The following is a 17,245-nucleotide window of genomic DNA, read 5'->3' on the forward strand; positions in this document are numbered from 1 at the left end:
TATTTCTCTACAGATACTGACTCTGAAAGTTTGGGCCAGAGAGCATACATTAAATTCCAATTATTACATATACAGAGAGAGGCTCCCACCCCACTGAATTCTACGAAGAATTATATAATTCACTGATTTATTATTTTTTTACAACGTGGCCTTCATCTCGCCAAAAAGCATCACTTCTTGCCATCTGTCTAACAGATAAAGTAAGAGACAGATATTCCTTTGGAACTGTTAGAAGTGGTGCTGAGAAGCTGGACCCAGTCTTCATTTCAAAGCTTTTTTTAATAATTCATAACCTCCTACCTCTGGGTCCTCAGCATCAATCTGGTTTAGGTGGATGTCTCCTGTTGTGAGCCACTGGAAAACAACATCCTAAATTTAAAAAAATAAACACAGAATTACCCATTTGGTTATTTGAGAAAGCTGAGGGCAGGACTAGAGAATTAAACCAATCAAGAAAAATGATAAAGGGAAGGAGAATACACACCAGTGATTTGAAAAAGGGAAGCCACCCTTATCTTGGTGAAATCATATGAAAACTGCAAAGTTTTCCTTACCCTAGTGCCATTTTTATTACTGGAAATTTATCATTTATCTTAGGGCACTCTAACCTTTAATCACCAGCCAGAATTTATTAAAATTTGTTCACTGTTCTGAAACAATCCCTGTGTAATGTGCTGATGACAGTCTGGACTTAAAAAGTACAATATAACAAGATGCCCCCAGAATGTGATAAAGACGTTGGAACTTCATGTAGATTCTACAGAAACAAGATCCTTTTTTTTTTTTTGGCCGCAACTCACAACTTGTGGGATCTTAGTTCCCCAACCAGGGATTGAAACCAAGCCCTTGACAGTGAAAGTACAGAGTCCTAACCACCGGACCGCCAGGGAATTCCCAGAAACGAGATCTTAAATCAATCTCTCAATAAGACAATAATCCTTAAGGCTGAAGGAACTTATTTCATTAATGAGAAAGCTCAGCGGGACCTTCTCCCTCTGGTTGAGTGAGTCACCGGCAACATCCAGCTCTGACCTGCACCCTGTCACCCTTCACAGGACATGTTTCCTTTGCACTTGCCATGCCTTTCCCTCCTTCCCCGCCTCAATCAGGGACAGTCCTATTATAACTCCTCCTAAATCCCACTCGTGCTGGCCAGCCCCTCCCCCCACTCACACCTTCCCTGCCTTCATTCGGGTCCTTGTTCCTTCTCTGCCAGCCTCCTAACTGGCTCCAGATTGCCCTCTCCCTTCCATCTTCTGCACTCACAGATCTGACTATGCCCAAGGCTGCTGGACACTCTACGAGGGCTCCCCATGGCTTTTCGAAGAAAGTTTGAGTTCCTAGTCTCTATACGGGAGGCCCTGCTTGGGTCTGCTCCTCCCCACTTCTCCAGGGTGGCTCCCAGCCCGGGGTGGTGTGCTTAGAAACGCTCCCCACGTCCTTCTGGATTTACTTCTCCGTCTCTCACATTCTCTCTCAGGGTCCTATATACTTTTTCAGAGCAGAGACTATGCCTGACTCATCTTTGTATCCTTAGTGCCCGGTGTATAACGGGTTCTGAATAGCTGGTTTTAAATGACTAGATGAACTCAGCAGTATTTTTTTTTTTAATGACAGGAAAATCATACATATTATTCATTAGATAAAAGAGAAGAGCTTACCATGATTTTGCTGTTTTCTTCTTTATCCAAATATTGGTCACTGAACATGTGACAGGAGCCAAGCACTGCCAGTTTCCCACCTTGGCTCTGTTGATGACAAAGCAGTGTCAGATATTCAGATCCCAAAATGTACCACGTGCATCTCAGTCCCCAAACACTTATCATTACAACCATGTGAGCAAATGTCTTATATACTAAGAAGTGCCAATTCACATGGGCATTTTAATGGTCTAGAAATGTCAATTATGATAACAACTATATTCCAACCTGCTTCTCAATTTAGACACTTCTATACCCTTCAGTTTGACTTTAATAGAAAGCAGTGTGAATTGGTTCAACAGTATTTTCCCATTGTTAGTGAAATTATAAATGAAAATCATAATCTTAAAGGAAAAAACAGACAAATCCACAGATAATCTGTAAACATTTAGACATCTATGAATACCAAAAAACAGTATTTAAGATCCAAACAGAAAACTAAGCCACAAGCACGAAAAGTTCACAAAAGAAACGACTGGTTAATAATAAAAACTTTAATATTAGTAATTTTAAAAAAATCAAAACAAAGTACTTTTTCCTATCAGATTAATAAGAAAAAAATGACTATAAACAGTGTTGGTCAGGTTTAGTGAAGTAACTTCTTTGACACAATGTTGCTGAAACTGTCAACAAATGCAACAAAGCAGTATAAAATATACCAAGAACTCTGCACAACTTTATAGTCATAATCACAAAAGATTAGAAACAAATCCAAATGTTCACCCACAGAAATATGGTTAAGAACAATGGAATCTCCCCCAGTTGTTAAATTATATATTAGAAAGGTTTCTCAGTAACATGGGAAAATGCTTCTGTCATAACATTAGTTTAAAAAAAAGTGTACCATCAACTGTACAGCTATTGGAGTTTAAAGCCTGTGAGGCAAGTAAACAAAAATAAGGCACAAGCAAAAGTGGGAGAAAATGATCAAAACGTCAGCCTGGGCTGCCTCAGAGTAGTGCATCTCTGCATTTAAAAATTTTTCTACAATGAGCATATATTATTTTTGTAATGAGAAAAAAAACAGTGCAATATTAAAAACACAAAATGAAATCAGATTTTCTAGCAACATGACATACAGAGAACAGGCACAACTGCAACCACACTGGGAAAGAATGACACCTAAGCAGAGCTGTTGAGCTACAAATGCACAAATTCTGTAAATAAAACAAAATTTGCAAAACAAACTCTGACCTGTCCCACATTAAAAGCAAATGCTTCAGAGGAAAGATAATATGATTACTATACCATAACCACTGCAAACAGATAGGTTACTGAGAATAGGAAGTGAATTGGGTGGAGTTCTACAGAAATAGCAGGGACATGACTGAATGAACTGGGCTGCGATTTGAATCCCTGTAGGTGAGTAAATACCTATACCTCTACTCACAGTCAGATTTATATTATCTTTTCCTTAGTATACAGTTGACCCTTGAACAACATGGGTTTGAACTGCATGGGTCCACTTACTAGCGAATTTTTTTCAATAGTAAAGAGTACTGTACTACACGATCCGTGGTTGGTTGAATTCGCAGCTGCACAACCGCACATACAGAGGACTGACTCTGTAACACACGATTTTCCACTGTGTGGAGGGCTGGCACCTCAAACCCCTGCATTGCTCAAAAGTCAACTGTATTTTCTTTTCCCTACCTCATTTATTTCAAATAGATTATACATTGTCTTTTAATCCTTTTATTCTGTCCTGACTGATTCTACCACTGTCTTCAGCTTCCTTTTCCAGCATCTGTCTATAATTTGTTCCAATTAAATAAGAGTATGTCTACTCAAGGACCAATTTGCTCCTTCAATGTTAATGAGTCTATCCCAGTAAACCAAAGACCTAGAAAGGACCATGATAAGCTCAACAAAGGCAACGGCCCTGGGCAAGGAGGCAGAACGCTCCGGTGCTAGCCTGGCCCTGCTATGGGTTCCAGACGGAGGCTCTCCCTGGGATCACTGCTTCATCTCACCAACAAGAGTGACAGGCAACAACCTCTCTGAAAGACTGTGTTTATAAGGCAGAACTGAAAGTCTATCAGGAGGAGAAAATGGGCTTTAAATAGCTAGGCAATGAGCACATGATAATCTCATGAATTCCAGAAGAATCACCACACTTAGCACAGAATTCTGTACCCAACAGATGCTCCATAAAAATCCACTGATTAAGCCAGGTAAAATCTCTGTGCACAGTTAAAAAATCAAATAATTATAACAGTTCTAGTATTATACTACCAGAGGTCCCTTAAGATGGTGTCTCATTACTTCTGTGCCTATAAACAGACATTTAATGTAAACAGTTATTTCCACATGTTGAATCATTTAATAACATGTTAATTTGGTTTTTTTTGGCCGTGCCGTGGGGCATGCGGGATCTTAGTTCCCGGACCAGGGATCAAACCCATGCCCCTTGCAGTGGAAGCACAGAGTCTTAATCACTAGACAACCAGGGAAGTCCAATAACACTTTAATTTTAAAACAGTATTTCCTGCTGTTTAGGAGAGACTAAATACCATTAATAGCTATACCAATTTTGTCTAAATATCATCTTTCAAACACAGCATAGACATTTATTTATTTCCTAATAAAAATGACGTCAGAGCTTTTAAATATGAGAGGGAAAAGTAATACTTAGGTCCCACAAAGAAAAATAGAATCATGTGTAGCTAGAGACATGTGTAGTCTCTGGAGAAAAACTGAGAGGTCAGCTGGTGAATTCCAAGTCTTGGTAGACAGATGAAGGTGAATTCAGCAAACATGAATTAAAAGGCAGTGGATATGTGGGGTGATAATGAGAATGGCTGTGTCCTCTGGGACCACCTGTTCCCACATTTTGTGGGGTTTCCAGGATGAGAGCTGAACAACTAGTCTTCTGGTATGTTTTCCTGGGATACACTAAAACACCAGCAGCACAATTCTGTGCATTGTGGTATAGGTTGCTAACTCAACCTTTCTCTGAATGGATTCTCTTACACTGAAGGTGAGAGCTGATAGTCAGAGACAGTTATACTACAGTAGCCTCATGCTACAGTGGAAAGGCTTTGGATCTAGAATAAGAGCTAGGTATAGTCTTGACCATCAATGACTGGACAATCCACTGTTTCCCCATAAGTAAAATGTAGTTAATTGAAATCCTACTTCACAGGACTATTGTGAAGACCAATGAGAAAATACGGGAGTTCCCTGGTGGTCCAGTGGTTAGGACTCCGAGCTTCCACTGCAGGGGGCATGAGTTCAATCCCCGGTCAGGGAACTAAGATCCCATATAGTGGCGCAGCCAAAAAAAAAAAGAGAAAATATATGAAACCCCATGGAAACTAAAGTAGTTCTTACTATCTCAGGAAAAAAAATTACATATCCACCCTTATCTAAGAAAGGCTGTACCTTCGAGTGATAGAAAGCCAGGATGGGTCTGTTAAGTGGGAAACAGACAGAGCCTGTGGACAGAACAGCCACTGCTGGTTTCATGACACTCAATGTGGCACCAAAAGGATAGACAAAGGTGAGAGCCCTGAAAGAAATAAAGAAATATTCAAGGTTTTTTTTAATGAATAAAAAATTTTTGAAGATTATCTCAGCGTTTCTTGAGCAAGTCACAATCAAACAAAATATTCTATAAGCTTTGGTTTGTTAACTTAAAATTAGTATCACTCTAGCTACAGGTTTAATAAAGTATTTTAAGAAATGTGAGTATAGGGCTTCCCTGGTGGCGCAGTGGTTGAGAATCTGCCTGCCAATGCAGGGCACACGGGTTCGAGCCCTGGTCTGGGAGGATCCCACACGCCGCGGAGCAACTGGGCCTGTGAGCCACAACTACTGAGCCTGCGCGTCTGGAGCCTGTGCTCCGCAACAAGAGAGGCCGCGATAGTGAGAGGCCCGCGCACCGTGATGAAGAGTGGCCCCCGCTTACCGCAACTAGAGAAAGCCCCTGCACGGAAACGAAGACCTAACACAGCCAAAAATAAATAAATAAAAATGAAGGAATTCCTTTAAAAAAAAAAAAAGGTCTTCTGTACTCTAAGATTACAAAACATTCACCTATAGTTTCTTTTAGTGCTTTTTGTGGTTTCATTTTTAATATTTAAAGATTTAATCCATCTGAGATATATTTTGGGGTGTGGCATGAAAATGGAAATGTTTTTCCAAATGATTAGCCAAAATTATACCATTCATTCTCCAATAATTTGAAATCTCACTTTAACTATAAACTAATAACCCCTACCTTCCACATATTTTGGATCTGATTCTAATTTTTTAATTTATTTTTCACTATTTCTGTATTAGTATCACATTATTCTAACTACTAGAGCTTTGTAATATGCTTTAATTATATAAAAACATTCAACTTCTATGGGGCAAAATACCCCAATGTAAAAAGCTAAACTGGGAAAAACATTTGCAACACATGGAGGTCTTATAAGCGAATAAGAAAAGACAAACCATCAATAGAAAAACAGGCAATAAAAGCAGTGAGCAGGAAATTCACAGAATAAATACAATCAGCCAGTAGACTTTAAACGCCATCCCATTCATAATTATCAAAGAATTGGGGCTTCCCTGGTGGCGCAGTGGTTAAGAATCCGCCTGCCAACGCAGGGGACACGGGTTCGAGCTCTGGCCCAGGAAGATCCCACATACCGCGGAGCAACTAATCCCGGGCACCACAACTACTGAGCCTGCGCTCTAGAGCCCGCGTGCCTAGAGCCTGTGCTCCCAACAAGAGAAGCCACCACAATGAGAAGCCCGTGCCCCGCAACGAAGAGTAGCCCCGCTCTCCACAACTAGAAAAGGCCCACGCACAGCAACGAAGACCCAATGCAGGCAAAAATAAAATAAATAAAAATAAATAAATTTATTTAAACAAAGAAAAAAGAATTGCAAGTTAAAATAAAGTGGTATCATTTTCAACAGAATATTCCATGCTGGCAAGAGAGGGAAAAGGGGCATGTTCATAGGGACTATAAATGTTACAAAAGCCTGGAGGGTGACTTGGCAATGCATCACAGTTGGCAATCATCGACTGGAAGACCTTTGACCCAGAAATTTGAATGCTAAGAATCTGGCCTACTAAGATATTAGCGTTAAGTGCACAAATTGTACATACAAAGACGTTCACTTTGTACTTTGTTATTTATAACAAATATAAAACTGTTTATAATAACAGTAAGGAAAAGAAGTTAAGAGTACAGGCCCTAGAGCAGACTGCCTAGGTTTGAAACTCAGTTCTGACACTTACTAGTCAAGTGAGCTTGGGCAATTAAACTGTTATCTTGTCAACAACCTTATAGGTTGTTGTGAGGATTAAATGAGGTAATAATACATGCCTGTGACATAGTAAGTGCTCAATAAATGTTAGGTGGTATTATTAAAGCAGAATATTATAAACTACCTAAATGTTCAATAATAGGAGATTGATTAGATTAGGATACATCCAGTTTAATCCAGTCATAAAAAGGATAAAGTACCTAACTCTATTTTTATATATGAAAAAAAATCAAAAAATCTAAATACCATTTTTTTTTTTTTTGGCCACACAGTGAGGCATGCAGGATCTTAGTTCCCTGACCAGGGATTGAACCCGTGCCCCCTGCAGTGGAAGCACGGAGTCCTAACCGCTGGACCGCCAGGGAATTCCCGAAAAAAATCTAAATACTGTTAAGAAGGATTATCTTTGGGGAGAGGGGCATGAATTTATACCGGAGGGCTTCTATTTTCTTCCTTTTGAACTGATCAATCTGGTTTTTGGTGAGAATTACTTTTGTAATCAGAAATGAAAATGCTTCGCTTTGAAAAAGAAAACTCTTCAAATGGCAAATACGTCCTCTTCAGGTGGCCTCAGAAAATACACTCACTGGGCATTGTTTCCACTGCTCTCCTCTTCAATGATCCCAGGCACGGCCTTCCCTGCAGCTCGGCTAATTTCCCTTGAAGAAAAAAATTAAAATCTAGTAAACAAAAAAATTTAGGAATTTCACAATCCATTCATTAATAGTAACTATGAATTAGATATAAGGACTGTGCCGACTTGTTCAAAATACCATTCTTAAAAATCAAATAAAGGTACTCCTACATACCTACATCTCTTTTGGGAAGCCTGCAAAAGTTAACATGAAAATATAAGAATCAATTCCTCTTTCTTGAGTCCTGAGGGAAAGGTCCAAATATGTACTAGACCCGCATTCTAGTCCTGTGTTCTAGACTCTCTATCTTCAGACCCAGCAGAGTACCTGGCAAGTTCAAGTGTGGAATGAATCGTTTGGAATATAGGGAAAAGCTCCCAGAAGGTCCCTGTTGTTGCCCCCTCATGCATTCATTTCTCACTTTCTTAAAGCTCTTAATTTATGTTTTAGGATCCAATGGATGAGAAAAAACTGACTTCATCCTAGGTTCCAGGGGTGGAGAATATGACATAACTGTGCCACCAGGGCATTCTATGCCCTCTGTCACAGCAAACCCCAGGTCTACTATTGCTGGGAATGCTGGACCAAGGCATATGCTCTTGCCCTAAATGGTGTAGCATGAGGATACAAATTTGGGAACTATTAAAACTAGTCAGCTCCCCCCCACAGGAGAGCAGAGCCAAGAGAACTGCAGAGAAATGGAACTGGAGCCCTGATGACCTTACGAATATTATAGTCAATCCATACCCAAAGCCTGCCCTAGTTCTCGACTTTTCAATGACATGAATCAATAAAGTCTCTGTATTGTTTAATCCCATCCGAATAGGGTTTTCTTTACTTGCAACTGAATATATTCTAACCGTCAAAAAGGTGATGTGGAGTAAGGTTTCAAAAGATGGGAGGAATGTAATTTGATGGATGAGAAGTAATATAATAAAATAAACTATGATATAATAAAATTTTTAAAAAAGGCAAGAAAGGAAAAAGGGCCAGAGAAAACAATGTGTGAGAAGGGAAGAGTCACGTAGGAAAGAGGAGAGTCATTGACAAAGTCATTTCTGTTTTCAATATGCTTACCTATTCAAGACTCCATTGGAAACTAGAGCTTCTTTAGGATGGAAATACTTATAATATACATTTCTAACCACAGCATCTTTAAGGGAAAAAGAGAGGAAGGTGCTTCTTAGATTAGAAGTAAGTTTGATATTATAGACACATACAAATTTTGACTTGAAAGGAATCCTGGAACTATATTCCAATCTCTCTCATTTTATAAATGGAAGAAGCCTAGCACTAGAAAATTCAGACTGCCGGTGAGACTAGAATCCTGGACCATGCACCCTCACAGCCCAGAGCTTTTTCCATTGTACTATTAGGCCCAGAGGACTACGATATAAATAATAAACAAGAAATTACTGCCTCTATTAAAACAACAATAATAATTACCATTATTAACCATGATTCCATATTCTTCTAGGAGAAAGTTAATGTTGGTGTCAAATCTGGATTCCCCACCCTCTCCTAGCATCACAAGGATATCTCCACCGCCATCAAGGTACTTCTTCAGGACTTCAAACTACACAAAGAAAAAGAAACAATCTATGAATATACCTCGAAGACTTTTGTCCAAACTACTATGAATAAGACCTTAACTAGGGACTTCCCTGGTGGCACAGTGGTTAAGAATCCGCCTGCCAATGCAGGGGACACGGGTTCGAGCCCTGGTCCGAGAAGATCCCACATGCCGCGGAGCAACTAAGCCCATGCACCACAACTACTGAGCCTGCGTGCCACAACTACTGAAGCCCATGTGCCCTAGAGCCCGTGCTCTGCAACAAGAGAAGCCACCGCAATGAGAAGCCTGTGCACCGCAATGAAGAGCAGCCCCCGCCTGCTGCAACTAGAGAAAGCTTGCACGCAGCAACGAAGACCCACCACAGACAAAAAAAAAAAAGACCTTAACTAGATGAAAAAGAAACAACTTCAAATCTATAAAGGCACTTAAATGTAAATCTATATTAAGATAATATAAAATTTACTCTCTATGTAGGATTTCCACACTTGTCTTTAGTATAAAGCTCCAAAATACTCAAACTGAAATGACATTTTCCAAGTTGACTATCTGGACAGCAAACCAAAAGTGGAACACTATTAGCTAAAGGAAGCTCACAGGTCTCCTCCAATCAGCAGCATCCCTGGTCTTTACCTACTAGATGCTAGTTGTACCTGCCCTCTCCGGACAATCAAAAATGTCTCCAGATGTTGCCAAATGTCCCCTGGGGTTGGGGGAGGGCGTGTGGAGTGAGCAAAACCATCCCTGTTTGAAAACTATTGATAGAGATCATACCTTTTCCTCACTGTCAGCCAAGGATATCAGGATAAAGGCATCTCATACCACCTCTCAGGGAGGAATTCTATTCAAGTCACTGACTGATCAAACCACATAAGAAAGGCATGTTGTCTACCTATCTCTTGGAAAGCTCTCTTGCTTTCACAAAGCTGGGGAGAGAAGAAAATCTAGGGCTGACTTTGTTGACCTAGCCTAAGAACACCTGGGGTGGGCGGTCTAGACCAACAGTCTCTCAACTTACTTCAAGCACCCCATCAGAAAAAAATTTGAATGTGCGCTCCAATATGTATAGAAAGTATGTATATCATTACAAAATATACTCCCCAGGGAATTCCCTGGCAGTCCAGTGGTTAGGACTCTGTGCTTTCACTGCCGAGGGCCCAGGTTTAATCCCTGGTTGGGGAACTAAGATCCCGCAAGCCGCGCGGCGTGGCCAAAAACAAAACAAAACAAAACAAAAACTCCCAAAAGGACATTTTTAAGGATAATAAAGATATGAACAATTTCCTTCTGGCACTCCAGGGGTTCATCACATGCATCCCACTTGGGAAACCACTGTCCCAAAGGAGCTCTGCTACAGCACGGCCCTCTTGCTCTTGCACACAACCTGGATTTGCTTCTCTCCTCCAATCCCCTAAATATAGAAAATACAGTGCAACAGTTAACATCGCCAAGATGGCTTGCTCCCAAATGAGACAAAACTTCACGGATTCTGGACTCCACACAATAGGCTGTCCCATTCATGGTGATTCTATATACTTAGATTTATATTTAGCCTTTGTTTCAAAATGGCAAATGTAAAGAAGTGTTCTAAGAGTATGTAAGCTCAAGGATTAACACACTAAAACGTACATATTCTTCTAGAGTATATATGTCCATACATTTACAATTTGAAGTTCATATATTTTTTTAAATAAATCATCTCCCTTTAATATAGTTAGAGCATCAACTTTTTTTTTTAAATGGTGATGAGTTAATATATTATCTATGTTTTCAATTCAGTATGATAAAGGGGCATTTGTAATAAGGTGGCCCTTGATCTGACGGGGTTGGGAAGCATGGCGTGGGCTGCTGGAGGTAACTGAATACCACCACTGAGCGAGTGTGATGAGTCTGTGCAGGTGAGCTGGGAAACAGGGGAAGACTCTGAATTCAGCCTCACCTCTAGCTTGATTCTTGCATCTAATGTCAGACATATGATGCCTGTTCTGTCACAGAAGTTTCTGGAGGACAACGTCAAAGAGGGATCACATAGCCCTTGAGGTGTGAACTGACCCTTTACGAGTCCTCAGAGACCAGCAGCAATGACCAGGAAAGCGGTGATCTCTGCCCTGGATGAAGACCTCTGCTGACCACTGGGATCAGCCCAGTGGAAGCATAAAAACACAAGAGGATGTTGGTTCTTAGGAAGAAGCTAAATGCTTTTCTCCCTTTCCTTCCCACCTCACTCCAACTCTAAAGAGAAAACATGGTGCCAGGGGCTGGTCTAGTGAGAGAACATTAGGCTAAGGTTCCAAAGAACAAAATCTGCCTCTCAAGGGACCCTTGTCTTTTGGAAGCCACTGCTTCCCATCCCTGAAAGCCTGAAAAAAGGTTTGGCCTGGCGCTCATCTCCTCTTGGGAAAAGGCCCAGGCATGGGTCTCTGGCCCTCTCTCTGGATGCCCTGGCTTTCCTGAGGCTGCTTGCTCCTTGGCCCAGACGGGGACACCTCTCTTTCCTCCCTAGGTGGAGAAGGGAGGTGGAAGAGAAACTATCGGAGTGTGGGACTAAAGCCCAACAGTATTCCTTTGCAGGCCACTGCCCGCTGTGTGTACTTTCCAAGGGGTCTCATGGGGTAGGAGTGGCTGGTCACCTCCACATTCCCAATGATAATTCCCGCTCCTCCTCTCAATTAACCTGATTAAATAGTTATGTCTCCCTCCATGCCCCTCCCAGATGAGAGGGTGGCCTTGCAGTCAGGTTGAGAAAAAAAGGACAACAGGAATGCTCCCCTGTGGACCCCTCCCCGTGGCCTCACCCGAAGTAAGAGAAGGAGACCTTGGACACCTAAGTCTAAGGACCACACTGGCCCCGCCCTGCCTCTACTCCCTCCCTCCTCCCCACAACCCTCCCTGAACACCAAGCACTTCCAAGTCTCTGTGAGAAAGGCTCTTGCTATGTTCTGAGTTTTTTGCTTTTTTAACTGTGGTAAAATATACATAACATACAATTTACCCTCTTAACTACTTTTAAGTGTACAGTTCAGTAAAGTTAAGTACATTCACAATGCTGTACAAACAATCTACAGAACTCTTCACCTTGCAAAACAAAACCTTCATACCCATTACAAAATAACTCCGTCTCCCTCCTCCCTCTAGGTCCTGGCAACTACCATTTTAACTTTCTTTCTGTGAATTTGATTACTCTAGGTACACCATATGAATGGTACCATACAGCGTTTGCCCTTTTGTAACTGGCTTATTTCACTTAGCATAATGTCCTCAAGATTCACGCATGTCACGGCAAGTACCGGAACTGCCTTCTTTCTTAAGACTGAGTAATAATTCATTGATGTATTGATCCCATTTTGTTTATCATCTGTTGGTGGACACCTGTGTTGCTTCTACCTTTTGGCTACTGTGAATAATGCTGCGATGAACATGGGTGTACAAACACCTCTTTGAGACCCTGCTTTCCATTCTTTTGAATATATATCCAGAAGTGGGATTGCTGGATTATATAATTCTATTTTCAATTTTCTGAGGAACCGCCATACTGTTTTCCATAGTGGCTGCACCATTTTACCTTTCCACCAATAGTTCACAAGGGTTCCAATTTCACCACATCTTTGCCAACACTTGTTATTTTTGTTTGGGTTTTACACTTAACCATTCTTTGTCTATCCATGAAATAGAATAAAAAACAGCTTAATTTTAAATGGAATTTTCCTATTTTTAAAGCAAAAACATGGCAAAGAAGTATGGTTAATATTGAGTTAGCCTGCACTATGTGCCTGGCACTTAACATGCATTAACTCAGTTAATCATCACAACAACTCCATGATGAATAAAGAGATGAAGTGACCACCTTAAGGCAACACAGTTAAGTGGTGAAGAGGGATTTAAGCCCGGGATTTCAGAGCCCATGCTCCTAACTATCTCACTACATTTCTTCTTTATGGATATTTCTTACCTCAGCTGCAGTAAATTTTTCCCTTGGCCCTGCTGTAATCCACAGTTTCACCCCAGTTAGCTTCTCAGATGTAATTTCATCTTTTAAGCTAGAAATATGATTTTAAAAGCAAGTGTTAGATCCATTATTTAAACCAATTCATGAGCTATTTTAGCGTCTAGACTGTATGGAATCAGAGGCTACAGAGGCACAGAAATGAAGGGATTTAGAGGTACCTGGTCCAGCCTCTCTCCCAAAGTGAGAATCCCCTCTAATAGGTCTGCCCCAGAGTCATCAGCCTGTGCTCAAGCACTACCTATAAGCCAAGGTGTCCAAATTAAACCACACTAGAGCGTAAAGAAGTCCTCCAACTACTAATTCAATCAGCTCTACCATTAGCTTGTATGATTACATATCCTTTACCTATTAAGAAAAACCACACACACACACACACACACACACACGGATATTTTCATTTTTCCTTTCCCTAAACTGAAATACTGACCAAGTTAAAATATGGAGAAAGCCTCTAACCTCTTAAAAACTTACATATGTATAACTGGAATAATTACTTGATTTGTGATTTGGGAGACCACTTAATAATATGCTAATTGCCAATTTTTGAAAGATATGTTTTAATAATAATTTATTTCTGAACGACCTTTAAATGGAACGCCTCCCACCTAAACAATCTATGTTACATAAGAAAATAAAGACTTTTCAGTGTTATCAGCAGGCTGTTATCATCACTTAGAAGGGAAAACAATTCACTTGGTCACCTCTGAATCTTCCAATTACTCCGAAGTCTTTTCTGCATGGATTTATACCCATTGCTGGTGGTAAATAATTCCTTTTTGTATGCATTGAAAAGAATGGTGCTCCGAAGCTCTTTCTCCATGGTCACCTTATGGAAAAAAGAAGGGATCAGAAAAAAGGGAAACAATAAACAATATTCCAAAAGAAAGACCCTAAAAGGAACCAATAGTCTACTTCTTATAATTCATTAAGAAACGGTGGGCTTCCCTGGTGGCGCAGTGGTTAAGACTCCGCCTGCCAATGCAGGGGACACGGGTTCAAGCCCTGGTCTGGGAAGATCCCACATGCCGCGGAGCAACTAAGCCCGTGCGCCACAACTACTGAGCCTGTGCTCTAGAGCCCGCGAGCCACAACTACTGAAGCCCGCGCACCTAGAGCCTGTGCTCCACAACAAGAGAAGCCACCGCAATGAGAAGCCCGTGCAACTCAACGAAGAGTAGCCCCCACTCAGTGCAACTAGGGAAAGCCCGCGCACAGCAACGAAGACCCAACGCAGACAAAAAATAAACAAACACACAAATTAATTAAATAAATCTATTTTAAAAAAAGGTACACAGCTGCAACTTAGCTACAATTTCCCTACAATTCAAAGGCTGAAAGTGAAATGAATAATCACGGCTGCAGAAACCCAAGGCAAACCCTGGGTTTCCCATCAGCCCACTTCCATGGCCCTGCCCTGCCATCACACCATGTTTCCAACCTGATTCCTCACTGCTAACTACTGTTAAATGTGGGGTATAGTTTTCTAAATTCTTTTTATACATATGGTAACTTATAGTTTTATTTACTAAATAGGACCATATGCACTATTCTACAACACACTTTTTTCACCTAACCTGTATCTTTCACATCTTTCCATGTCACTATATATGGATCTACCACTTTTCTTTTTTAAACTGCTGCACAGCATTCCATTTTATGGATGTACTGAAATTTATGTAACCACTCATATACTGATTGACATGTTTTTTTCCCAAACTTTTTGCTAGTAAAAGAATACTACAAACATCATCTCTGAACATGATTTTTTGTGTACTTTGCATATCTATAGAATTCCTACCTGTTGAATGGCTAAGTAAATTATTTCCAAATTGCCCTCCAAAAAATTGTACTAATTTTTACTTCCACTAATGCTAATACATTTCTGTTTCCACACAATCCTATTTTTAATTTTTTTAATCTTTGCTAATAAGATAGGCAAAAAAAATCCTTATTATTTTAATTTGCACTTTGAAATTAGTGAGATGGCCATCTTTCACTGTTTATATTGGCCACTTGTATTTCTTCTGATTTTCTTGTTCATATACTCTGCTATTGGGTTTAAAATTTTTCTAATTGATCATTAAATAAATACTTCCATAAGTTTATTTGTCTTTAGACTTAGCTGCTGGTAGTTTTTTTTGGTTTAGTTTGCTTGAATTTTGCAGGCCACACAGAAAGTTTTAAATTTTATAGAGTTGAAAGCATTAATCTTTTCCTTTCTGGCTTCTGGATTGCGTGACATATTTAGAAGAGTTTTTACCATGCTAAGATTATAAATACATCCAACAATGCTTTCTCCTAGTACTTTTATGATGTCAAAATTTTTAAGACTTAAATTTTAGTCCATTTGGACTTTATTTTGGTGCTTTAATTTTGTTATTGTTTTAATTACTAGCAAGCTGCCTGACACCAATCCATCCTTTCTATGCTAATTTAAAATACCACCTTGCCTATATAATAAATCCCTAAAAACTGAATTTTATTATGAATTCTATATATTCTATCTGCCTGTAAGTTCCTGCCCAGTTCCATACTATTTTAATTACTACAGCTTTATAATATGTATGTTATAATACTTGGTGGTGCTGATACGAGCTAATCTCTCTTATTACTCTTAAGTTTTAGAATTTTTCTCGTTAGTCCCACATAACTTATTTTTTAGGTTGAACTTTAAAATCATTTTGTCAGGTTAAAAAAAAAAATTCCCCCATGATCCCACCACAGCTATCTTTTCATGTTCCATTCCATCCATGCCCATGCTTATTTTCACAGTGTACACAGAACATTGTATTCTGCTTTCTGATTAGGTTAGTGGTTGCGTGGTTATGCCATAATAAACTCAATCTTCATGAGCACCTTTTCAATTTTTTGCCATCGTAGACCCTACTGAAATGTACATATTTCTGCTTCTGCCATTAATTATTTTTGCCGTAGGACAGATTCCTAAGAGCAGGATTCCTAGAAAAAGGGACTAGGATGTCACGTTATGGTTTCTTGTCCAGTGCTCTTTCATACTCAGCAGGATGACTAAACATCTCCCAGCCAAAGGCGAGTTAGATTCGAGCCCAGTCTGAGGTCCGGGATCCGGGCCTATATCTGCGCCCTCCCTTTTACTTTACCCTAGCGGACCTCGATTTTCTCTAAGACGGGCTCAGCGGCCTCGAGGACAGTCCGGCGAGGCCCTCGCCAATTTCCAACGCCTCGGCCGGCCCACCACGGTCGGAGTCCGTCTTACCTGAGGCCCAGTGACCACCATCTTCACCTGACGCCGCCCAGCATCCCGCGGCCAGGTATCCAAGGCCGCTTAGCAACTGCGGAGGCGAAGCTGCGCGTTGGAAGGGCGTGGACCCGGGCGTGGATCTACCTCCGGAGCGACGTGATGACGACAGGACGGAAGAGGCCGATTTACCTAGCTAGCGAGGAGGGAGAAGTATGGGTGGGGGCAGGGGGCGGGACTAATATGGGACTGTACCATTATTTTAGATGAGGGGTAAATCCAAATAGAATGTGGATTAACTTTAGGCCAAAGATAAACTCATTTCATTTTCTCCTTTAATACCCAGTCTCATTAAAGCCTGATAAAAATGATAGGCCCCCAGGGCCCAAACTTCGCCCCACCCTGAGGGAGGAGACTAGTGGAGGCTTCCGGCGGAGAGTGCGGAAGGCCCAGCCTTGATCCCAAGAGCGCAGGCGCAGAGCGGTGGCCCAACGGGGGGCGGAGCTTTGCGGCTGCGGCCGTGTGCCGGGGTCGCCCTGTTGAGAACGCGGGAGTCGAGGCACGGCTATAGGAGGGTTTCAGCACCCTGGGAGGCCGGGGAGGACTTCCAGGAGGAGGGTGGGCAGGTTTAGTGGTGAGGGTGGGAATATGAGATAGTTCTTTCTGTTTGATTAACCCCGCATCTCTGAGCGCAACAGTGCCACGCCCAGGATGTGGCGGTGAACCAGCCTCTGGGTATCCCCTGGCGGCGAGTTAGACCTGACCAGATTCTACCAAAAAATAAAAATATAAACTGTTTTAAGGGAGCTGTGAGAGGCCGAAGCTGGGCAGACAGGGGTCCCTGTTGAG

The 17,245-nt window shown here is 41.1% G+C and overlaps 1 protein-coding gene across 5 annotated transcripts in view; it reads right to left on the reverse strand.

Annotated features, from left to right (window-relative positions):
- IFT52 (intraflagellar transport 52) overlaps positions 1 to 16,584 on the reverse strand; it is a 28,611-nt gene extending 12,027 nt beyond the window's left edge. Inside the window, exons 1-9 of one of the 5 annotated variants that reach the window (XM_082430277.1) lie at positions 16,415 to 16,584; positions 13,881 to 14,005; positions 13,123 to 13,210; positions 9,047 to 9,176; positions 8,678 to 8,753; positions 7,553 to 7,624; positions 5,085 to 5,211; positions 1,662 to 1,748; positions 301 to 369 (exon numbers count right to left, since the gene is read on the reverse strand). In XM_082430277.1, the coding sequence (XP_082286403.1) occupies positions 301 to 369; positions 1,662 to 1,748; positions 5,085 to 5,211; positions 7,553 to 7,624; positions 8,678 to 8,753; positions 9,047 to 9,176; positions 13,123 to 13,210; positions 13,881 to 14,005; positions 16,415 to 16,435 (795 nt within the window). In that variant the 5' untranslated portion in view covers positions 16,436 to 16,584. Of the gene's footprint in view, positions 1 to 300; positions 370 to 1,661; positions 1,749 to 5,084; positions 5,212 to 7,552; positions 7,625 to 8,677; positions 8,754 to 9,046; positions 9,177 to 10,487; positions 10,561 to 13,122; positions 13,211 to 13,880; positions 14,006 to 16,414 lie in introns of those variants that run through there. The other 4 variants (XM_082430280.1, XM_082430279.1, XM_082430278.1 and 1 more) reach the window with 4 other exon arrangements.
- Between the last annotated feature and the right edge of the window lie 661 nt (positions 16,585 to 17,245).

The sequence above is a fragment of the Balaenoptera physalus genome, assembly GCF_965194825.1.
Source record: "Balaenoptera physalus genome assembly, chromosome: 16".
Classification (NCBI taxonomy): Eukaryota; Metazoa; Chordata; class Mammalia; order Artiodactyla; family Balaenopteridae; genus Balaenoptera; species Balaenoptera physalus.